The sequence below is a fragment of the Felis catus genome, chromosome E1, assembly GCF_018350175.1.
Source record: "Felis catus isolate Fca126 chromosome E1, F.catus_Fca126_mat1.0, whole genome shotgun sequence".
In the NCBI taxonomy this organism is placed as follows: Eukaryota; Metazoa; Chordata; class Mammalia; order Carnivora; family Felidae; genus Felis; species Felis catus.
The window spans coordinates 34529134-34554321 of record NC_058381.1 but is presented as its reverse complement, the minus strand read 5'-3'; the positions used below and the strand labels follow the sequence as shown (position 1 = coordinate 34554321).

Sequence of the window (25188 nt, the reverse complement as noted above, 5' to 3'; positions counted from 1 at the left end):
GGAAACTCAAAGTAAACACGACTGTGCAGTTCTTCTTTTGCGTAATATAATTAACAATACTTTTATGGAGACTATCAAGAATATAATAGTCAACCTTTAAATCTAACCAACACGTATTAATTGTTAAGGACATTTGAACAATACCATGAAAATAAATACATGGAAAAGAAAAAAAAAAAAAAAAACAACAAACCATGTTTCATTAAAGGTGCAGTACCCACAATAAAAGGTTGGTTAAAACAGTATCTTGTTCTAGGATGATCAGATGGCTAAATGAATGAGAAAAGAGTTCCTGTGCTTCAGACCAAACGTTCCATTCAAATGGATGTTTGTTTTTTTGAAATGGGACAAAGGTAAGTCGAGATTCTAAAGCACATCCTGAAACTATCTGCGTTTACTATAAACAACAAATTTCTGGAGTATGCTTCCACTCATGTTAAAATATGGAAATAATGTGCTTAAAAAAAAGTAACTCAAGAGAAAGGTGAAAGGCTCACTCAGATGTGGAATGCTTTGATGCACAGTCTGACGGTTTTCATGGAACCTAAAACAATGCCGGTCTGGTATCTTCACACGAATCATTTCTCCTTTCTAGGCCTTATACTCAATGAATGATGGATGAAATAAAATAGATCCTGTGGCTGAATGCGGCGCAAGTGCATTTTTCTAGCTCCGTTTTTAAAAGGAAGTCACTTTGCTGACTCTCATCACTAATATTTCAGGAGATGAACTAATGGAAATCATATTTTCCTAGCTGGAAGTCCAGAAGTAATAAACTCTGAGTAGCTAATCAAACTGTACCTTCCAGGTAGGTCAGACAGCAATGTAGTACCACACAGTTTCACCAGAGTAAAATCACACCAAGTCCCACACGATGTGCCCCCAGCTCAGAAGACACTACAGACACCGGTGGAAGAAGGAAGTCACTTAGGAGACCCTGTGGTTTCCATCCCATGCATGTACTCTAAGTTCTTGGGTTCTGCCAATCCTAGAACTTAGGTTCTATCATACATGAATTAGTAACATCTTACAAAATGTGACACGCACCTTCTAAATTAGTCTAATTCTTAAAACCCGATAAAAACGCCAATAAATCCAACAAAACTCAATAAAAATTCAAACGTATTCAGAGCTCACAATATCTATAGTTAATTGCTTAAAGACTATTTCATAAATAACAAGGTCAAAACAAAAGAGACAAACAAGAAAAGAAACTGAAATGCTCTTTAGATAGACTTTAAATGTTTTTCCATTAAAGAGCAGATAAACTCATATTTGCAGTCCTCATCTACTTTTTATACAAAAGAGAGTAATTTCTTCTAGAAATAAGGATATTATTAGAGTGATCTTCAGGAAGACAGAGTAGGAAGAATGATGATGACCTAATACCCTGGTAAGGAGACTAAAGCTAAAGAACGTAATCTTAAAAATGGCACTCCTGTCCCCCACCCCCCAAAACCCCCAAGTCCCACAAAACTTCAGGTATAAAGATATTACGAACAGAGGAGGAGGAAGAAGAAAACACAGCTAGGTATTAACACCCATCAGGGTTTTCAACATACAAAAGGCATTTTAAAGAATACGGATTAAATAAAACAAGGGAGTTTAAAAGCAATAATTAGGATATGGCAGAACAGATGCCAAGGCTAAGACAACTCTGGCTTCTAAGTGCTCTCCTCCGCACTTCTGTCTGAGGTTCATCACACGCAAGTGAAACCTTTCTAGTATTTTATGGTGCTATGTTTGTTCTTAGCAATTACAAAGGGCAAAATATTTTGCATTCCTTACAAGCCAGTAGCTTCGCCAAACCAATTAAATTCAAATTAAATGTCACTTACTTAATCACTGTAAGTACATAAGCGTGAAATAATGGGAATTAAATTTTACTCAAATTCAACACCAAAATTACACAAGACTGTATTTCCAAGTCCATGTTATTCAACTAAGATTGTGGTAAATGTTACCACCAGAACCAAAATTCCATGGGAATGCAAAGTCTCATATTTGGCTCTAACGGTGTGCTTCTCCCCTGGTCAAGCTACGTGGGATTCTGCAATGGAACATGTTCCGCCATTTTAATGAAACCACGAACCAGGACATGCTGCCTCTCAATTCCACCAACTGAAATGATGAGTTTTCTCCTCATCTGAGGCTCAGACGTGGTTTATAATAAAATAAAAACCCCTCCCTGATGACTTAACTTAGTGAAGTGACTACCAAGGACTAGTGAAGATGAAGTTTTTAGTCGAAAGAAAAATAAAAATTTAATGAGTCAGCATCTGTCACGCCAGACCATGCTTTTGTCTCCCACCGCCCTGCCCAGACTTTCACCCCCTGTAGTACCTGAGGTGCTGACAGGACTATTACCTGTTTTGAGGCTGGGAATGAACTCTCGGCTAGTGCTGGGAGGTGGGAAGGCCTCCGGGGCTGTCTGTGCTGGAGGAGGAGTCAACTCTTCGTCACCAGAGAAGCTCCTCCGCACCCCACCTGTCATGGGCAGGCTCGACAAACTGACAGGCTTCTTCCCAACTGGCATCTTCCTCTCTAAATATCAAGTCAGACTAAAGTAAGCTTTTACTTACATGCGTGGTAAGAAAAGTGCAATATAACTAGGAAAGATTATGTTGCATAGGATACTCTGAAAAGAGAACCAACTATGCAAGGTCTGTGTTTCTGAAAACAAGGAGTGTGAGTGTGTGTACACGTGGGTGTGTATGTTGGGGGTGAATGGGGGGGGGGGGGAGATTATTTCCGGTCTCTGAGAGCCTGGTAATCCTGGTTCCTGACTCTCTAAAACAAAACAAAACAAAAAAGGATATACACACACGCTAATACATAAATAAATTATATATATATTTTAAATGTTTGTTTATTTTTGAGAGAGAACATAAGTGCAAGTGGGGGAGGGGCAGAGAGAGAGAGACAGAGAGAGGGGGGCGGGGGAGAGAGAGAAGGAGACAGAGAATCCAAAGCAGGCTCAGAGCTATCAGCATAGAGCCTGAGGCAGGGATCAAACAAACCCATGAACCATGAGATCATGACCCGAGCCAAAGTCAGACGCTTCACCCACTGACACATCCAGGTGCTCCTCTGGTTCCTGATTCTTAAATCAATTAAAAAAAAAACAAAGCACGGTGCCTGGCTGGCTGTCAATGAAGCATGCTGACTCTTGATCTCAGGGTCATGAGTGTGAGCCCCATGTTGGGTGTAGAGATTACTTAAAAACAAAATACTTAAAAACATATAAAATAAAACAAAATGAACTACAGAGAGCATTTTGTGTGGAGAATAGCTGGCTAACTTCCTTCAAGAAAATTTTAGCTTGAGGGGGTTGACAATCCAACAGGAGAGAAAGGTTTTAAAACCCGACTGCAGGGTAGCATTCCACTGCCCAGACAAGGCCAAACACTGGCTTTCAGGGAGAATCAGTTGAATAAATGTAGTATCCAGGTGGCAGGATTGTACCGATATGAAATGTGCTCCCCTACCTTCTGGTTTATAGTCTAGTCTTTTAGATAACACTTGTAATTCTTACACTGAAAACCATTTCTAAAATATAAAGCTTGTTGCCCGCAAGTACTTAAGCAATCTAGTATCTTCTGAAACGCCCCTTTGATTATAGTTTCCTAAGCAAACATAAGCCTTCGAAGACTTATACAATGCTTTCACCAGCAAAAAAAAGTACACTAAACTTTGCAAATAGTGAACCACCAACATATTGCATTAGTCAGGTTGAAAGCTAAAGGATACTTACATATCTCTGGGACTAAAAATTATACCGGCTTTCTTCCAGAGTATACAAATGACTCAGGCAAGAGCAATCAGAACTTAGGCTTCATGAAATCAGGGCTACAAGATAAATCTAAGTTACACCGTACCTCCTATGTAAAATGGTCCGATAACTAAGCTAGAAGTAATCGCAAGTACACATTCAACTTGCAGCTGCCAAACCAAAATCACGTGCAGCAATCGTTTAGACTTTTCCTCATGTCCCACACACTCGCAAGTTAAAACGCAAGGAGGTTCTCCAACTCTCTCCTACCTATAACAGCCCCTGAAGATGGTTCAGAAATTAGTGCTGGGTTTCCTGCTCTAGAATTACTAAACCTTGAAAAAATTAAGGCTTTTCAGATTGGACAGATCACATGCATACGACGGTCTATATGATCCTCTTGGCAGAACATGACCCTATTTTCTAAAAGCACTACAAGTTGTCCCTCTATAGAATGAACACAGATCATTACAAAACAAGCTAGAACAATGAAGCCAACCATCTATTTCTGTTTAAAAAAAAAAAAAAAAAAGACCAACCAAACAAAAACACAACACTACCAAAGAACACACTGGTGGAGGATTTTCAGGACAAAAAGACCAAAGAGCTAGAAGATGAAACCACAGAGCCATAAAGAATCTGTAGGCAAATTTAAAAACAATAGGGTTTGTGGCCAATCTGCTGTTGTCATTGCATACGCAATGGACAAATTAGGTTCATGGACCCCAAAATCTTTCTTATTGGGGCAAGTAAAGTTTTGTGGGAAAAATTTCTAATCAACTATCTGGTGAGCATTATAAAAAAATAAAAGGAACAGAGAGTACCCTCACAATGAAGACCGCTTCCTCTTCATTCACATGGCACTATATTCCTTATCCTCAATTCCAAAATCCACAGTTTTTCTGTAAAACTTTGGCAACAAAACCAGATCTCACTTGGTGATACTATTTATAATCTTTATTTGGCCCACTTAATGTAAACATTTACATATATTTTGTCTCAGAAAATGTGCCAGAGTCTATAAGCAGCGTTACATAATATATGCTACGTACTACACTTCTTTTCTAAAATCTGAAAAATTCTGAATTCCAAAACACATCTGGTCCCAAAGGTTTCTAATAAGGGACTGTGGCTTTATAGTCCTTTTCCTTCATATGTCCAAAGGACAAGTTAAAGGCATCAAAGATGATGCCTTTGCATTCAATATTGCTCTCGATATCGAGAGCTCTTGCAATGTTACAGTTAAAGAACATGTTATACATTTAAAGCTGAATTCCTTTTTCCAGCTAACCCAGAAATGCGGTACTATTAAATGTCACTATAAACTGGCATACTGATATCACTTCATTAGTTTCTTACTTCTTCCCATGGCCCATTAATCCAAAATAATTAAACCCCGTAAGCTGGAAACAAACCCGCAAGAGTCACAGTGAGGGAGGTGTGTGAATTGTGTACCCAGTGCTCAGAAATTAGTCCTAAAAATTGTATGTCACATAGCCACGGAGTAATAAATGTTTGTAACACCTTGGGAAAAAAATTCTGAAATCTCTCTCAGTCTTGTCCAATAGAAAGTGAGAAGACAGGCCAAAGCAGGCTGTGCTATCTAATCTCACAGAAAGCTTAGGGATCACATGTGCTATGGTTAGTCCACTGACAAAGCAGCCTTGTGAATTCTTCCTCATCATTTCCAGATATGTTGGGGATCGCTTCCATCTGCCTGTCTGGCAATGCTCTCTAAAGTTCTTTTAGGTGAATATCAAACATGGCAAGCAGCTAGTGGGCAAAATAACTCTGGGCAAATGGGAAACCTATACCTCTAATACAAAAAAGAGCGCGAGAGAAAGGCCTGGAGGTTATCCCTGTTGAATCTGACTTGGGTTCCATGCCGGGAGGACATGAGAGCGCCATGGCAGTGGGTGGGGAAAGTTTGTAGTCCCCAGTGAGAAAGAAATTATACATAAATGACGATAATCAGAAAGTAAGGGTGTATTTGGTTCTTCATGCTGCTTCAGTCTCTTGGTTGTTAATGAGACAGATTAACACTTATTTGAACATATGGCAAGTCAGCTTGAAAAATCTGTTTTAGTTTTAATCCTCAAACATACTTTTTACTTTTAAAAATATCCTTACATAAAAATAATCTGATCTCAGAACGAAATATTCCATGACAAGTTTCGTGAAGAGAAAAACTTGTGGTTTCCTATGGTGGGGGGACTTTGAAAAGAATCATATCTTTAGATATGATTAGAGTTATCAGTGTTATCAATACAGTTATCAATATCAGTATCAGAGTTATCAATAGAGTTATCAACTCATATGAATAGAGTTATCAATATATTTTATTATGTTATTTTGGCTATTAATGGCCATAATCATTCACTGTAAGGTAAAACATAATACAGAAAACACACTTCAAAAAAAAATATTCTTAAGCCTGACTTTGTTAGCCATCAACTTGAGTTTTGTGTAAGTCTCATTCAAGAAAGATTGTTTTGGTTTATGAAGGATGGGTTTCCTAGGCTCCAAGTCTCTTGTAAGTATCAAGCATTTATTTTTTTAAAGTTTAAAAAAAAGAATTAATTTTCAGTAGGTTTGCATATTATTTCAAGAACTACTTGTATTCTCTTCTTTACCATATAGGTTTTAAAATATGATGGTAATCATGTTTCCTGTCAACTAAAACATAAGTGTTTCTCATTACTGAAAAGGTTTGCCTTTTATGGCATACTGCACCTTTAAGCATAATTTATATAATGCACAGTCATCGGCTCTCATATGGTATATTCGTTTCTGTGCAAGAAAACCATGACCCCAACTGGTTAATAACTTAGAAAATGTATATAAACACCATGTGGTGACCCACTTTTCTTATGTCCTTTGTATTGCTGGGACTTAGCCTTTTTCTTCTGTTTTGATGAACCTGATTGGCTTTCTCTTGATGCTGAAAAATAAAAGGGAAAATTGGTACCAGATAAGCACTGCAAGCATACAACTCTAGATACAACTTAGATAGATTATCTTTACCAAGGCCATTATACTTATAAAAGTACATGATGCTTCGAAAATAAGGGTGCTTGTTCCTGTAGAACCCATGATACCACAGATGCCACTACTTAATCAATCAATAAGCATTTATTTTATATATATATATACACACACACACACACACACATATACGTATACCAATAAATTTTAGCTTATACTTTCAAACGCGCTAAGACAAGTCTAATTTGGTGGGTGCTCTTACTGTCGTGTCTCTACAGTCATCATGTAACCGACTACTGAGTTCACACTGCCATGGTACTCATGGTCTGATTCTGGGATATTGTTGGTGAATCTTAAGATCTTACCTGGCAACCAATCAGATAAAGGAATATTCTTGTCCTGTGAGCTCACAAGATGATTTATGTGAAACAGTCCTCTGGAGAATTGCTGATTTTTACAAAAGGACACCTTTTCTGTATACCAACTTACACTGTGATGCTGGAGGCTGTAGCTGATATCCAGTTAATTGACACCACCCTACAGGATAGAGGTCAGGGGACTCACAGTCTACCCACTGATCATACTCTTCTTCCCATCCATCAAAATGTATCCTCAAGAGACGATGAATAATTCGAGTGACTGTGGCTACACATATTAACCGTGGCTCCATGAGATCTACTGCTTCTAATTTCATTCCTACACGAAATCCGTGATTTGGAACATCCTGACATGGAGAAGCACAACAGGAACACTGGTGAGAAGAAGTATGCCCGAGTCCACCATCACTAAGAAACAAAAGCAGCGACGGATCCAAATAACCTAATTTAAACCAAAAAAATTCGCAAATTCTTCTCTAATTATTAAAGCATGTGAAGGTGAAGCATTTCAGAACTAGTCAGGAAATGTATTAATTTCTGTTTTACTCAGATTAAAAATGAAGCAAAGTTTGAAAACAAGCTTCATTTCCTAGGTAAAGAAAATATATTGTTCTGTTTATACTAATCTCCATTAAGAAGTTCTAATATAAAGCAAACACATTTTGACCAACAATGATCTGCATTCGTGAGGCATCAAAAAAATCCCACATAATTATGCCATTATTTAAATTTACCTTATTAAATAGTTTTACTGGTGCTGCAATGGAGCCAGTTTCCCTGAGGTAGTCAAACCATTTAAAAGGAAGTTTTGTGTAACCTGAAAAAACACACCTGATTTAACTGGCAGTTCATTTAAAATTACCATCATATTAAAATGTAGATATAAAAGGTTAACTCAGTACACACTAAAATCTTGGGATTTTAGATTATATAATAAACTTTAACTCTTGCACTCACATTATTTAATGCAATAATTCCTCCATGTTATAAGGATTTCTTCTTTTTCTAGACAGACACAGGTGCACCTACTTACCCAATGCAAGAGTGTCTCTCTCCTGTCTACCAGAAGAATTATAAACTTTTGCTTTTGTAATCCTATGCTTAGGATAGTCTAGCATTTCATATGTCACAGTGGTATTTTTCTGCTGGGCAAACGCTATTTTATAGGCCTCTGTTTTTAGTTTTCCCCCCTTCTTTTCTGGAGACAAAAACCCAACGCTCAGATACTGAAATTAGGAAAGTCACTAGTTAAGACTTGAGAGCTATTTAAGGGTATGCCTTAAAAAAAAAAAAAAAAAAAGCCACATGGTATTCTAAAGATGGAAACTTGCTTTCCCTCAAAGGCTTTAGCCTGTATCTATTTTTAAAAAACGTTTATGTATGCCATAACCTACATCACCATCTCCACAGGGCTCGAGAATACCAATTCATATTACAAAATGTACAGATACGCAGGAAAAATTCTATACTAATATAATTTATCAAAGGTAGATAGAATATAGTGCTTTATGTGTGTAAAGCACCCCACAGCTCTTGTTATGTGTATGTATGTTTGCATATAGGAACACATGTAATATGTCCACACAGCAAAAAAAAAAAAAAAAACCCAGGGCTGTGTTAAATGATGTAAATAGATACCACGTAAAAAGAAGGCAAGGATAAAGACCCAGCGTTCATATTAGGATGAAATACCTCTAGGTGGAGTAAGTTCAATCATGTTAATTTCACAGAAACCAACAGGGAAAATAGAAGGGGAGGTTGCGTGATAACAGAACCAGTCAGATCCATCTGCTGCTTCTGAGCCATCGATCCCAATCATCAGGAATCCGTCAGCCAGCACCTTTCAAATTAAGAGAATTTCAAGTATTTGAAATTAGACACCACTATTGTAAAAGCGATCCTTTAAGTGACACTCTACAAGAAATGAAAATCTACCACATAGCGGTCTCCTCACTGAATTACGCCAGCAACTCGAACGGGAAGAACCCATGCGGACCGCAGTGTGCACCAGCAACAAGAGCAGGGTCACACAGAGCGACCTCGGAGGTGTACGAAAAGCAGTGCCTTTGCGGAGGGCTGAGGTGCTGGCTGCTGTGGCCCATGAAGCAGGGCTGAGTGCTCCTCTCCGATTTAACCGTCTAGTCTCAGCGCGGCTCTGCGTCCTACCCGGTCACTCTACTCCTTTCCTTCTGATTTCGCAGAGGGGTTTTCCCAAACCCTTTCTACCTTCGTCAAGCTTTCACTTTCCCTCTCCTACGCTACAGATACCCACGCTCCCGTATGACAGAGACAAAGGCCACCCCGTGCAAGGGTCCCCATATTCCTTCTTTGGCACCCCTGACTATATTAAGAGATAGTACCCCACCCCACAAAATAACTTTTCCATCTTGTACTATTACCACTGGTACCTGGCTCCAAAAACACTATCCTGTATAATCTAATGTCTCCCAATTTTCATTACATTAAAAATATTGAAAAATATTTAATTTTTGAAACAGTTCACACTTACAGAAAAGGTACAAAAATAGCACAGTGAACTCCTATATACTTCACCCAGAGACCCACTTCAAGGTTTATACTATGTAACTCTTTGCAGTCTGATTTCTGTCCTGATCCTGCTAAAACGCCAAATTTCACTAGTGACCTAGTTTGTCAAATCCAGAGCCTTTCTCCCAACACTTATCCTCCTCAAACCTCAGCCTCCCTGAAATATCTGATATCCACTGACTACTCTCAACTTTCTGCGACGTTTTTCCCCAGACTCTCATTACATTACAGTCTACTGCCCGACCTTCTCACCTCTCCTGATTGGTGATGCTGCTTTTGGTAGTGTCCTTTCACATCCAATCCTTACATTTCTGGTATTAGCTCTTTTCTCTCTGTTTTGCTGATATCACCCACACCCAGTGCTTCAATAACTGACCTCTACACCCACAATTCCTCCATTGAAGTCAGGAGTTTGTCTCCCTCGCAGGGTCTCAGTCCTGCCTTTTCCCTGAGTGCTGCACACGCCCTCTCAGAGTCCATGCAGGTTGTCAAAGTCACCTTCAGAGGTAAGCAAGCACCAGACCCCACAACTCCCCTTAATGTTAGTTCCTCTCTCTGTGCCATGAATTCTGTCTCCACTGCACTCTTTGAGATCACTGCTTTCAGGCTTCCTTTTCGGACATTTCTCCTCTTACACAGTTTAACTTTCATGTGTTATGACCTCTATTCACGCCAGAAAGCTTCTCCAACTCACCTGTTCACCAGAGAAAGCTCAGATGGCCCGAGCGAGTATTCAAAGCCTGCATGCCTGGTTCTAAATCATCTTTTAGTCTCTGCCCCCAAGTGCCTTTTTCCTAGTGGTTTCTACTATAGTGGATGTGTATAATAACTTCCTCTTCCAGCTTAACAGCTTTGCCTATACCTTTGGCAAGAGCTACCTCCATTCAGCACGGATTCTTCTTCCAAATACAGCTGACTGGGCTGGGGGCTAGTATCTAACCTTTAGGGGATGAAGCCAAAGGCTGGGCTCAGCTAGAATCTCTCTCAGTAATTACCATTAACAGACACAGAGACTATTGTCAAGTCATGGGTCAGAACTGGACCTGAAAGGCTGTGATACAGGATGGAGCTAGCAGCCACACAGGGAGACGGAGCGAGAGGAACACCAATCACAAGAGTGAGGGAAAATGGCAGAGACAGAGTAGGGAAGAGATGGGACAAAGAGGCCCCGAGAGTTGGGGAGAATAACACTAGGTTTACAGCTTTCCAGTTCTTGTCCCTGTGTCCTTGCATGTCTGTCTGTGAGATTGCCATGTCCTTAGGGTAACTTTCTTAGAGCTAACTTGCATGGGTCTCTGTTCCTGATGAAAGAAAAGCCTTGACCACCATACTCAGTATGACTTGTTTGATGTGTACTGTACGAACAACTCAGTCTCTTCCTAAACCTGGCCTGTGCTTTCCTATCTCGGTGCTTTTGTGCACATTCTCTTTCCACAACAGTTTCCTCCCTGCATCTCTGCTGGGCTGTTTTTCCCAACCTACAAGGTGAAGTTTTCAAATAGCCTCCCTTCTATAGAGCTTTCCCTGATTCCTCTGAGACAATGTGCCCTTTTATGTGAATCCCAACAGTACTGTGTACATTTAAGTCATAGTCAATCCTGTATCAAACTTATTTTTATGTATCTTACCTTGTTCTACAAGACTGTAAGCTTTTTATTTAGAGTCCAAACCAAACCTAGTGGGGCAAGCACGAACTAAGTAATTCCTGAACGAAGTCTGACGCTCTACTCACTGGACGCTTCATTCTCATTTCATGGAACAGAGCATGGCATAATGGACTGGTTCCCAAACCTGACCGTCAGAATCACTTGGACAACTTTATCATTTTTAAAACAGATACATTATCCTGTGTAACACTTCTTGTGATTCCGATCGAGTAGGTCTGGAGTAGGTCTTGGAAATCTATGTTTGAAATCATACCAGGGGACTCTGATCACTGGGTCAGGTAAAGAGGAAGAACAAAAACTTGGAGCCGGTTTTGTCTAGCTGTGTGACCTTGAGCTCAAGTGCCTGGGACATGGCAGCAACCATAACTGGTTTTAATTCTTTTGGCTCAAGGCTTTAAACTGTGCTGAAATGCAAATCACAATTTAAGCTCCACCCTTATATAGGTAGACTCTGGATCAGTGGTTCTTAACCATGGCGGAACTGGAGAATTACCTGGGGACTTTTAAAAAATGCCAATGCAAGGACCCCCCACCAGACTGATGAAATCGGAACAGGGTGGGGTAGGCATTTAAGAAGTCTGGTCACCTGTATTTTTTTAAGTTCCCCAGGGTGTTCTGATGCCTACTGAGAACTGAGAACCACTCTTCTAGACCTTTTCATAAACGCAGCTTCAGAAGAGAGAAAAAAAGAAGAAATCAAGTACTACCAAAAGAAGAAAAAAGGCACAAAGGGAAAAACAGTAAAGTGAAGATAAATTTGGCCTTGTTGCAATTCTGTGCTGGACTAGCTTTGACCAGAAGTAATTTAAATAAATATTCTTCCTCTAACTCAGGATACATATTTCCATAACTAGAGGCAGCAGACTCAAGATGACAATCTTGACAACAAGCTACGTAGAAAGAGAACCACTGATAAGAGAACTGAAATTTATTTCAAAATTACTACCAACCCTCTCCCCAGTGAAGATCCAGATACATACATTTTATGTCAAAATGAGTATGTTAAGGGCCTCCTTCTCCTATTACCTTAAACCCAGTTCTTACAATTGCATTTCTATACTTTAAAACCTATTGTCTTACCTTTCTAATAGTCGCGACACATATTGTGGAAAGATTTAATGGGTCTATAGCTTCCAATTTCATTCCTTCCTTGAACCATTCCCCACTCTGGTCTACTTCTTTTACCTAAAGAATTACATGAAAGCACATCGGCTGTTACAAATGTTATCATTTTAATAATAAATATTACCACTTTGAAAATGTTTACCAGATGAAAAAACCAAATGCCTTCTCCTACCTACCTAGTATTGTAACTCAAACCTCCGTCGGAGGATAGAGAGAGTTCAGGCAAATGGACAGAATTTAAGAATAATTATAATCAATAGTTGTGACACCTATGGATCACAAGGTCTTAATCCTTTTAAGTGAACAAATGTAATTGTGATTTCCATAATGTTAGGAAAAAACCCACAACCCTCTTTCAAACCTAATTTACAAATGAGGGTTCTTATAAAAACTTCTTACCTTAGCAAATAAATGTGGTGGTGTATCAAAATGTCCATCCTGTTTCTTTGTAATATCTACAAGGAAAAGTTACATACTAATCTGTCAGCATTTGTGAGAAGACCAAAAACCACGTTTCTTTGAAGGTTTCAAACTCACAAGGTATGTATATTCTAAAACATGGCAGAAATACATGCCTTCTACATTTATGGTGAAAAATAATTCTTTAATAGAATGCTCTCTTCAGAGTACATGTGCTATGAAATACGCTCAGCCAATTAGAATGCTTGCAATTCCCTAGTGAGGGAATCACAGCTTCAGAAGTATGTTTTAATGTGTTCAGTATTAGGTCTAACCACATATAATTTTGCTATTTTGATTAAAACTGAATGCAAATGGAAAGGCTACCTTTGGATCTTCCAAATGGGCTGGATAAGAAAAGTAGAAGAGAACAAAATGTAGTTGTGACCAAAAGTGCATTATATTTTAATTGAGAACAAATGGAAGGAATATAAAGGAGTTAGCCGGGACACTCATATTCTGGTGTGAACATCCCCTAATTAAGGTACAATAAGCAGCCCAGACAACTAGAACGCTATTTCGGATCTTTGCTATTCTGTAAAGAAAGATAACCACGGTAGTACAATTCAGCCTCAATGATGTTTTCAATAGGCGGGCTTGTGACAGGTGCTTACCAGATCTTTTGAATCGATGGCCTATGCTTCGAGACCAACCAATATGATGGATTAACGGGCTGTGCATATGGCACCAGAAGTCATCTGTTCTGTCTTCACTTTCTTCGTACACTAGTCTTAATCTTCCTCCGATGACACTTTCCACCACTGCCACTCGTGTGCGACACAAATGCCTCTTGTCAACCACTTCTACTCTCATGCAAGGTTTGAAAGGATACTGCATACTCTCTGAAACCTTAAACAAAAGCAGACAAAAACTGTTCGGAATTCATGACAGAACTCTACAACTGATTTCAATTTTGTACCATTAAAAATACGGAGTGCACTCGATATTTAACTAGATCATCTGGCTCACTAAATGAAAACAATTCCTTTAAAAACTTCCAGGCTATTCCTTTTCAGAGCTCTCAATCGACACTTCAGTCCTTTCTGAGATCCTGTCTTTACCTTCTGTGAGAAATCGGGAGGAAGTGTTTTGGCACCAGTAAGTCGTTTCACTAGAAAGGCTTTCCAGTTTGCATACTTATGCTGAATAGCTAAAACAAAAGAAATAACCAGTTACACTTCAGCAAAGAGCAGAACTGCTTCATAAACTATTTTTAAAAAAATAACAATTTTCCCCTGCAACTCAGAGCATTAAGGTTATGAAGAAAAGTCACAAAAATAAAGAGAACGAGCATGTTTTGCCATCAGAGAAGTTACTTAAAACCAAAAATGATTACTTTAATTTCTGTATCACTTGAATGTTACTACGTGTGACACTGCAATAAAGTACATATATTTCAATGACAGTGAGGGTAAATAGGCCACCTACTTCTGGGAGGGACGAGGGGTTTGCCACTGGCTGCACACCAACCAACGGGATGGATGTCAGAACCACAGATATTGCACCAGAAGTCCAGCCCAGAGTCATTTTCAAATCCTTCATATCTTAAAAGGGCATTGTAACCTGAAACCAACAGATCAATCACCACACAGTAAGAAGAATGGAATGGGATCAAACAGGACACAGCCGCTGGTAGTGGGTGTCAAATGTCAGGGTGCACCTGCAACAGAATCACGTGCAGGGCGTGTTAACACACGGAGGGCTGGGCCCTACCCCCAGAGATTCTGAGTGAGTCGATCTTGGGTAAGTCTGAGAACACGCATTTCTAACAAGTCCCCAGGGGAGGTACAATGCCAGTAGTTTAACTGTTTTCAGACATGGCTTCCCCCCTTAAATATTGAGTTCAATTTTACCCATAGTTTCTTAAATTTTCTAGAAAATAAATTCTTAGTGAAAACAAGGGTGGGAAAGTCCTACTAGAATGTGTGGTTTTGAAAATAAACGAAAAAAGGTTATGGTTAAGTTAGGAAAATCTTGTCAAGACATCATAGAAATCCAGTTGAAGTCATTTCAAAGAAACTGCTTTGTCCAGCTGATTAGATGACCAATTATTTTGGGATGATTTGGATGTGGCTGCCTCAAGAGCCCAAATTTTTCTGTCCTATTTATCTGGAAACAAAATGTGAAAATACTAAGTAAAAAAGTTCAATAAACACCAAAGAAAGTATGTGAAATGACTTATTTCTTAGGAAGAACAAAAAGTGTATGATATATCCTATTTATAATTTAATAAACCTTCTGTTGGCAACATTACGGTTTAATTTAAGGCCTTCAGGGGAATAAAAAAGGCCCAACAAACTTATATTCCAGGCAGGGAGCTCAGTTCAGCAGCATTTTCACGTGTTAAGATCCATGGAGAAAATTTATAGCATTAAACCTTTAGTTTCAAAATTCAACAATTTACAACATAATTCATGAGTCTGCCAACTGTTGCCGAGCTCTAGTTCATGATTAACATCAGGCTCGATTCTAAAACGTCATTAAAGTGGCTTAAAATAAGATACATGGTGCAATGAGATAAAACAGAAATGTAAAATTGGAGATGGAAGGTAGAAATAATTCTTGGACATTAAACGCATTGATCTTTAGAGCTATTTAAATGCAACTAGCTTAAACATCTAGACAGAAAGATTATGTTGTTTTATAGTATAGAGAATAATGCAAGATTTAGAGAAGGCTTAAACAGCTGGGGGAATGTTTCAAGGGAAAGGTGGGAATTGAACTGGGTAATATGTTATGTGCAAAGGCACAGAGGTGACAAGGTGTTCTATGAGGGAGGAGGGAGAGAACTAGCCTCATCGGGACACAGACCGCATTTATGGTGGGGAGCAACCAAAAATCTGGCTAGTGGTCTATGGTGCAACTCATCAATAACTGTAAATGCCAACCATCTTGATCCTTTAAGGACAAAGAAGCCATCAGAAGTGCTCGAGCAGAAAAACAGAAGATCATGTTTAGTAGATCAAGGCTGTCAGCAGTACATAGTGAGCAGTGGGCAGGGTGTTTGGGGGAGAATGGCTGGAGAGAAATAGGAAAAGTAGGATGCATGAGATATCGCTCACTAATTTAAGGACAACTTCTTATCTTTTGAATGGCTGTGCACCCCCACACCCCTGCCTGCCATAAAGTGCTACAGTGCCCCACCGCACCACTCACTGAGCACCTCATCATAAAGGTAGTCCGCGTTTGGCAGATTTCAGGTCATGGAATAAACTAGGTTTTACACTTCTGCACATCACTGTGCATCATGTCTAACACCGTAGATACCTAATGCATTATGTGATGAGCCAGAGGGTAACAAGGACTAGGGTACATGGAAAGCAGTGGGGGTGAAGAAAAAGAACCTAAGATGTATGAAATTATCAACACTAGTTTACTTTTGGGTTATGGACCTTACCACTTTTCTTAGCACTTCAGGTTTTTGTTACCTTTCAAAGTATTTCCCTATACCAGAGGTTGGCCCACAGATCCGGTCTACTGTCTCTGATGTGTTTTACACTCTGCCACCTAAGAATGGTTTTACATTTTTACTTTTATTGGCTTTACGTTTTTAAATGGTTGCATGTCTTGATACACGACAGTTCTATAAAATTCAAACTTCAGTGCTCATAAATAAAGTGTCCCCAGCTCACAGCCACGCCTATTCACTTATGCATCGCTATGGCTGCTTTCATGCCGCAACTGCACGGCGGAGTAACTGTGACAGAGATTGTACTGCCCACAAAGCTAAAAATATTTACCACCTGGCTTTTATAGAAAAGAAATTTTTTTTGCTAACCTCTGCCCTGTTATCATATTTATTATTTATGTGGCAACAATTGCAAAATTTACAAATACGCTTTCTTAAAAGTCACAGATATAATTGGCATTTTCGGGTAAATTATTACATGTGCTTTCACCTGCTAATTTTACAATTCCAGCAATCCAGAAGACTTTGGTAGGTAGGCTGCAGTCTGTATTGGGAACTTCTACTCTCACATTTTCTGAGATATCACCCCAGCAGGTCCCCATAGGTGCCTGTCATATAAAAATTATTCAATTATCATCTTATTAACATAAAGCCTAAAACACGTTATTTAAAATAAGCATTACCATCAATAACGGAAATATTAAATTAAAAATGCCATTTAATTCATTCATTTTTCTCTAAAAATATAATTGTTATTTCCCTTTTCACAGAATTCTATTGGGAAAAAGCCAGTGTCAGGGGCAAGCTCAAGATGAAGAGAATTCACATATATTAAAATAGATCCATGTTAACTTCAAAATCCAATACTGTTCTAATATAAGACTTGAACAGCAATTTTTATAAAAGCTGAATCACAAACTCAACAGATTTCACAGGATAAAGCCGATTTAAGAAACTTGTTATTTTTAATATACACTCAATGAATGCACTTTACCTCAACCTCTAATTTTAAAGGATCTGGCTAACGAGCAGAAAGAAAAATAATTCCAATCAGCATGTGGTTTCTATTAACAGGAGAAACAAAACTTATCTATATTTTCAACTTAAGTTAAATTCATAAAATAGAAATAGAGTCTGTTAAAACAGATATGGCAAAAACATTGGCTAAAGTTATTAAAAAAGGTGGAGTTGAAGAGTTTTTGGAGCTGCATACCGTGGTAAATTGTCAAGTAACTTATTATTTCTAAATTTCTCATGCAGGAATTACTACAAACAAGAGAAAACTTTCAGTGTCAGAACTGGTAATCATTAGCCTCCACACTACATGGTTATGATGGGGACTCAGGAAACTGATTAAAAGAGCATCATGAAGAGACTTTCCCAAATCTACCATGTTCCCAAATTATAATTTCCATTACATTTTAATCCTTACAACTTGAGGCCATTTACAATTATTTGAAGTTTATGCAATAGCTAATTAAGTCAAATAAGTGAATTTAGGAATATAAATGCTGATAATATTAAATAGTCTCTGTGGCCTTGATAATTGGCTCCTCATTAAATATAACTTACAACCCTGAACACAGAGAAAAGGACTGGGTGAGGTTATAAAAGACCTGATAATATGAACAAATCAGGAAAAGACAAAACAGCTTCAGAGCTCAAAGATGACTAAACAAAGACATCTACGAGTTACACGATCTAGCCAATTTGAACAGTGGGCAAATGTCTTCCATGCAAGGCTTCTTATACTTTGGTAGATGCCAACCCAATAGGAGGATTAGCCTAAAACAGTACTCAACCCCTATCCTCTCAATAGTTCTGACGTTTCTGAAGGAGAGGAAGAAAAGGTCAAATTAATACTGAACTAGAGTAAGTCTGGAAACCAAAGACAGAATCAAATTATGGTGATTACTTTAAGTAGCAAGCAATGAATATACCTTAGTAACTTGGAGACAGTGGCCTACCTCAAATATTTGTGATTCTGGAAGAGTACATGTAAACTATCTCCCTGAGCCGTGCAAAAATAAAACAATACATCCAGTACGACTACCTCTTGCTGCTGTTTTTGAACTGAAAGACTGGACTCTTCAGGTTCTGCTATCTCCCCCTATATCATTCTAGACTGTAGGGCCATCCCTATTGCCAGCAGATACGATCAGAAAAGGAGAGGCTGGAAGGATGATAGGTAACGTGGATTAAGCTAAGATATAGTAACACCAAGACCATGTATTCATTTCTGTGAGGAAGAACCAATTAGAGCAGATAGATGCAGCTAAATGTATGCACTACATTAAGGTAGGGTATCAATCCCTCTTTGTTTGGCTGCCAAATCTTGTGGAATGGGTTTAGTTTTTGTTGAGAAGAAAGAAGCATGGTTATGCTGATAAGCTGGGGGTGAGGTTGGCACACTGTTAAGTGAATTTGGCATACAGCACTCCTCTTCGAGCTAGATATGACAATGTCATACCAACTTTTTTTTTTTTCTCAGCCTTAACAATTGTTTGGAGAAAATAACTTTTAGTTACATTTTATTAAAGAAGATGAAGTGTCAATATATTGCTCACTTAAAAAAATAGGTTAATATTCACTTTATTGGGGGATATTATGTTTTTGTCCCTACAGTCTGGATTGGTATAGGAGAAAGTAGCAGAAAGTGACATTTGTTCTTGCCTGTAAGGTTGTGGTTCTGCTAGGCCCTCTTAAACCAATCCATATGGTTCACTCTGAGAAACAAAAAACGAAGAAACAAGAACAAAAAAGAGCACCATAGTTACTACTACATAGTGTGTGCTCAGTGTGTTGATATGATAAGGTAATTTCATAGATATATCTGCCCTTTTGTTTAAAATGAATATTCTTAAGTGTGGAAGACTAAATGACCCAGGGCTTGACAGCCATCTTCATCCAAGTCATCTGTCTTCTCTTGCTGGCAGGAGGGATACCTCTGAAAGTCTGGATTGGCATAGCATGAACTAGCAGAACCATAATTTACAGGTAACAACAAATTTACCTTCCAGACTCAGGACGAGAGGTCCACCTCAGGCTCCTCCCAAATCAGGAAGATCTGCTTCACCACTTCCTGCTCCAGGGCCACTCGTGAGGGCTATCTGGGAGCGACTCTCCTTCCCTGCAAGGTAAGCTGTCATCAGGTCCTGCAGGACATGGCCAAATCCACATGCTGAGGGCTCCCCAGCACAAATGAATGATAACCTACACCTGACTGTTGTCTATCAAAAAACAACGGAGCGGGAAGTTTTATTTTCTACACTTCAAGAACATTCCCAGATAGGCCAACAGCCCAGATGGCTAGTATTTAGACTCTCAGAGGGCTGATACACTGCCCATATATGATGTTTTATGGCAGAAATACAATTTCCCTCCACACAACTGCCAACCTACTTTGATAACCGCCCACAAACTTCAACAAGTGGGCAGACGTTAGCCCTGAAATTGCACATAAGTAACCAAGAAAGAATCTATCCCACTGATGGATGATATGGCAAATGTACAAAAAGCCACCACTGAAACATCTTAAGACTAACAGGCATGTGATTATTAAAGTTCATCTAGTACAGAAAGATGAAATACTGTTTAGCCAAAAAGGGGAGAAAACATTACTGGAAATTAACTGGAAGGAAATTAGAACTCCTAGATGCTACTTGGCTGGAACTGGTAGGAGGTCGAAACAGGAAAAAAATGGTTCCCTCTTTCTCCAGAAAGTCCACTCACCTTTTGATTTGAGACCAGAATCTACTCTATGAGGTGGTGGCAGCAGCTGAGGGAAGGGTGCCAAGAGTATAAAAGGAAAATGGGATGCGTGGGGTAGAAGGTTAAGAATGGGAGAATGCTATGAGTGTGTAAAAAGGGGTAGAAAGCAGTGACTACTAATCTGAAAGGCATAAAACAGTCCACAACTTAAAAAAAAATTATTAAACCAATACTGTTTAAGAATCAGGAGATCCCAACAGAAAAACAAGAGCCGCTTTAGAAAACAGAGCAAAATTAAAATAATCTAGATTCTTTAGGCTTTCTTTAAAACATAAAAAACAGGTGAATTTTATAATACTAGAGCCCCCTGCTTTCCTGCAGAAACTCTACTTCATGGCAACACCCACGACAGCTGAATCAGATGGAGCGCTAACAAGTACTGGGAACACACTGAAGTTTGATTTCCAGTAGGAAGAAATTCTGCGATCCCGGGCGACATACTGAAGACTCTAACTTCAGTTAAAATGGACACGAATACTGGTCTCCAACTTTCAGGGAAGTCCTGGGTATGCGTAGTCAAGGCCAGGGAAAAAAGTAAAAAATAATTTTACTTGAAATGGATTATTTTAACTAAGAAACACATACTTGAGAAGTTGAGAAGTGGATTATGAGGTTTACAGTAAAGAAAAACTACCGTTGCTGTTCATACACAAACGAAGGACTTTCGTTTTTGACCTTAAAATACAAAAATATGCTTGTGATATGTATTGCAAAGAAGTGTGAAGAAACAAACTTGTCTTCTCAAAACACCTGGCACACAGGTCAGGCGCCAGAGGATTAGAATAGAACACGTAAGTAATAGCAGGAATATCTGTGGAGGCAGGATGAAAAAGCATAGTAAGCTCAGGTTTAAAGTGATTCCATGTATGTGTACAAAGGACCTTTTATTAAAAAAATCAAAACTGCAACTATTTTCAAGGGAGAAAAATGTAGGATGATTTTTGGTCTTAGCAAGGAGTCAACAAGACACCAGAGTACACAGTCCGGGTATCAAATGAAAGAAATCTTAAGTCTGTGAATATGTGTCTGAAGGACTGTGATGTATATGTTTCACGACCACTTGGGATTAGTGCATTTTGGCTTGTGCTGTAGTGTCTAGGAAAGGAATGTGTTACTTGATTTTATAAGGCAGATAATGGGAAACCACACTGCTTCAATCTTAGACTACAGTCTTTAAAAAATTAAGAATGCTTTAAAGCTCAATGTTGTACATACACAGTGACCAATTGGAGGCTCTCTTGGTTTCAAACACAAATTACTAGAAGAAAATCACCTTGAATTTCATTAATGCCATGTACCTAACTGGCATGTGGTGCTGCAGTACCGTTTTGGGTTTTTCCACAGTTAGGATAGATACAGATACTGCTTTTAGGAGCTGTGAACCAGTAGGAAACAAAGGTAGGAAATACGTATCTGTGTATCACTCTCTGCCCCTGGTTCCTGGCACAGAGCTCTTAAAACCTTTGTAACTTCCTAAGTGGTAAGAGCACCACGAGCACCTTATGTTCTCACGTTTGGTCTCTGACCCTGGATCCCGACAAAGAGCTCCTAAATCCTTTGGAATCTCCTGAGTGATAGAAGCATCTTTTGTTCTAATGAGGAGACTCTGGGTAGGCTCCTAGATGGCCTCAGGATGTGGGCCGGTCACTAGAAAGACCGGGCTAGGAGTAGAAGCTTACAACTTTCAGCCCCAGTCCCCATCCTCCAGGAGAGGGTCTGGAAACTGACTTCATGATTGATCATGCCTGTACGATGAAGCGTTCAACAGAATCTCAAAATACAGGCTTCCCCTGCCATCTAAAAGTAGATAAAACCATAACTATAACCTTAAAAAAGCTGAAGAGGCATAATGTGAGGAAGCAGTAACATTCCCTAAAAGCAAAAATCCTTTTCTGATTTCGTCCTTAGTGAAAAAACGTACTAACGCAGGCCTTTTGTAAAAGTAAAGAGGCATTAAGTCGACTTTTAGATGGCAAGAGAAATCTGTATATGGGATTCAGAGAGCTTCCAAGTTGGTGAGCACCTGGCAGTGCTGGGAGACAGATACGCCCAGAGAGGGTATGGAGGCTCTAGGTCCCTTCTCACAACCTCGACTTATGTATCTTTTCATCTGGCTGTTCACCTGTATCCTTTATTATAACCTGTGTAATAAATGGGCAAATATTAAGTATTTGTTTTCCTGGGTGCTGTGAGCCATTCTACTGAATGGCTGAAATTACTGAACCCAAGGAGCAGGTCATGGGAACGCTGATTTAGAGCTAGTTGGTCAGAAGCACAGGTAACAACCTAAAACTTTTGACTGGTATCTGAAGTGGGGGTAATCTCGTGGGAGTGAGCCCTTAACTTGAGGGTGTGATGAACTCCAGCTAGACCACATCAGAAGTGAGCTGAATTTCAGATACCCAGCTGGTGTAAGAGAACTGCTTGATGTGTGGAAAGCCTGCATATCTGGGGTCAGAAATATTATGTGGCAGTAGTGTGTGAGTAAAAGACAAACTATAAGAAAATGGTTTTCCTATAAGGGCTTAATTCAAAACCACATTAAAAAAACAAAATACTCTGCATTAGGAAAAGCAGGTTAAACCCCCACACTGAAATTATAATCCAGCTACTGAAAAAAGTAGCAAGAGTTTCATTTACAACAAGAGATGAATCAGATGAGCTAGATGATTTTTAAGACATTTTACAGTGTTGCGACATGATTTACGATTAATTAAAAGCGTTATTACATAATTCAGTGGTTTCCAACCTCAGAGACTGCCACGGAAGGGGAGAGCCCAGGATCAGGGGCCAAGGCTCTGGCCACCCCATCCCACTCTTGCTAGACCGAGTGGTGCAGCTTCCTCTTATCCTACCTAGACTAAGGGAAAAGAGCAGTAATTCTGAACCTTAAAAAAAAAGAAAAAGTCTCACAACTACCAAACTTTCACCTAGACAAAATGAAAGATATTATTAGTAGACATATTTATAACAGTTGAGACTCAACTTCCATTGCTAATTATAAAAAATGCCAAACATCGCTGTAACTGAGGGACTGAATATAAACCACTGCATAATTACAGCAATTACCAAAGAGGACCCAGTCCTATGCTATACTTTGCAGAAACTTCGTTCTCAGAAGCTGAAAGACAGCGGAAAAGAGAATTCCTTTCTTGAAATCCTGTGATTTTAGAACAAATCACAATCATACTTAAGTGCCAGAAAATATAAAGTGTTTGTTTACCTGTGATCCTTACTCCAGATGAGGGTGGGTTGTGTTAGCGAAGCAAGGTAGTCAGGGCCCTGACACTGCTCCCACCCCCAATTCTTGGTTCATTCAGAACAGCTCTGCTTCCATGTTACACACTGGAGGTTTCTTAAAATTATTTTTTTTTTAAGTTGATTTATTTATTTTTGAGAGAGAGAGAGAGAGAGAGAGAGAGAACGCGCGCACGCATGTGAGTTCACGTTGGGGAGGGGCAGAGAGAGGGAGGAAGAGAGAGAGAATCCTAAGCAGGCTTCATGCTGAGATCAGCTTGGGGCTCAATCTCAACAACTCTGAGGTCGTGACCTGTGCCGAAATCAAGAGTCAGATGCTTTACCGACTGAGCCACCCAGGTGCCAAGTGAAATTATGTTTGAAAAAGAATCTTCTAGGAGCAGGAAAAGGCCCCCAACCTGTGCTTCAGTTGGGGATAAGGCAGATGCAGAGTCTGGAGGAAGTGGGCCCTACTGATGAACCAGTGTTAGGGTGGGCGGTTTGAGTCTTAGCGGATGAGAGGGCGGATGAAAAAAGGCAGGGCCTTGTGTTCCCAGCAGCTCCTGGCAACAGACTTTCTAAAGCCAAAGCCAGTGACTCTCCTTGGAGATCTAGAAAACTATTTTTTTTTCCTAATATTTATTTATTTTTTGAGAGACAGAGACAGAATGTGAGCAGGGGGAAGGGCAGAGAGAGAGAGGGAGTCACAGATTCAGAAGCAGGCTCCAGGCTCCCAGCTGTCAGCACAGAGCCTGACGCGGGGCTTTAACTCAAGAACCATGAGATCATGATCTGAGCCGAAGCAGGATGTTTAACCGACTGAGCCACCCAGGCGCCCCTAGAAAACTATTCTGGGGAAGAACCAGGAAGCGTCAGCTCTAAAGGATAAAATCAACTGTAGCATGAGGTCTGACATAAACCAAATGGCTTCAAGTGAAGATGCTGGTTAAGGCAATAAAGCAAAGTCATTTGTACTAAAATACACTCATAAATTACCAGTATTAGTTGCTTTTCTACTTGGTGAGAAAAAGGCAGTAAAGAAAGACAAGTGGAATAAGAAGACAACGGGGGACAGATGCTTTACTTCTGAGCTAGAGACAGGAGCCTGCATGGTATCATTAATAATACGGTGAAGGCTAGCTGCTCTAACCTATATGATGGAACATTTTAATCTTAACAGCAAAGTTGAAAACAAAATCAATTTTGTTATTATAAAGGAGATTTTCTTATAAGGAACTTTAATATAACATTATTCAAAGACATGGGCATGAAATAAAATATGCTTTTAAAAAAATACCTTGACTACTTACATTAACACAGCTTTACATGGTTTATGACAGCAAAACAGGAAAAAACCGAAATATTAAAGATAGGAAAAGAGATAAAGACTATTCAGAAAGAGACAGCAAAGGTTCTAGGTATTTGGGATAAAAGAGTTATTTTAACAGAACTTAATCTGATTTTGAGCTTCTGAAAAGCAGAAAGAAATACAGAGAGAAGAGTTAAACATTTGTTTTGCTGTTCTCTTTAATGTTGCTGTTGCCACGTATGTAATGTATTTCACAAACTGACACTACTATCCACATTATGTAAAGCAAATTATGTACTTTACACCACGATAAAAGTATCTAAGATTCTACTTAGCTTGGTTCAGAGGGTCAGCGTGCCACCACATAAGGGCTGAACACTTACGCTTTCAGGAAAGAAAACTAGCAAATTAATGAACTCAAGCTTTATTTTATATTTCTACCACTGATTTCATTAGCTCAGGCTTGATCAAGATCCTTTATTGGCCGTGAACAAATGAAAATTCACTTGGGTTTCCACAGCAAGAACTCA

General features: G+C 39.2%; 1 protein-coding gene across 23 annotated transcripts in view; it reads right to left on the bottom strand.

Moving 5' to 3' along the window:
• MBTD1 (mbt domain containing 1) overlaps positions 1–25188 on the bottom strand; it is a 70657-nt gene that overhangs the window by 5670 nt on the left and 39799 nt on the right. For 18 of the 23 annotated variants that reach the window (XM_006940199.5, XM_019817668.3, XM_019817672.3 and 15 more), the window contains 11 exons: positions 16832–16949; positions 14361–14495; positions 13994–14082; positions 13547–13781; positions 12873–12928; positions 12429–12533; positions 8827–8974; positions 7869–7951; positions 7247–7481; positions 6636–6713; positions 2368–2544 (listed from right to left, as the gene is read on the bottom strand). In XM_006940199.5, coding sequence (XP_006940261.1) covers positions 2368–2544; positions 6636–6713; positions 7247–7481; positions 7869–7951; positions 8827–8974; positions 12429–12533; positions 12873–12928; positions 13547–13781; positions 13994–14082; positions 14361–14495; positions 16832–16949 — 1459 coding nt within the window. Of the gene's footprint in view, positions 1–2367; positions 2545–6635; positions 6714–7122; positions 7482–7868; positions 7952–8826; positions 8975–12428; positions 12534–12872; positions 12929–13546; positions 13782–13993; positions 14083–14360; positions 14496–16831; positions 16950–19354; positions 19472–25188 lie in introns of those variants that run through there. The other 5 variants (XM_019817674.3, XM_019817675.3, XM_019817679.3 and 2 more) reach the window with 4 other exon arrangements.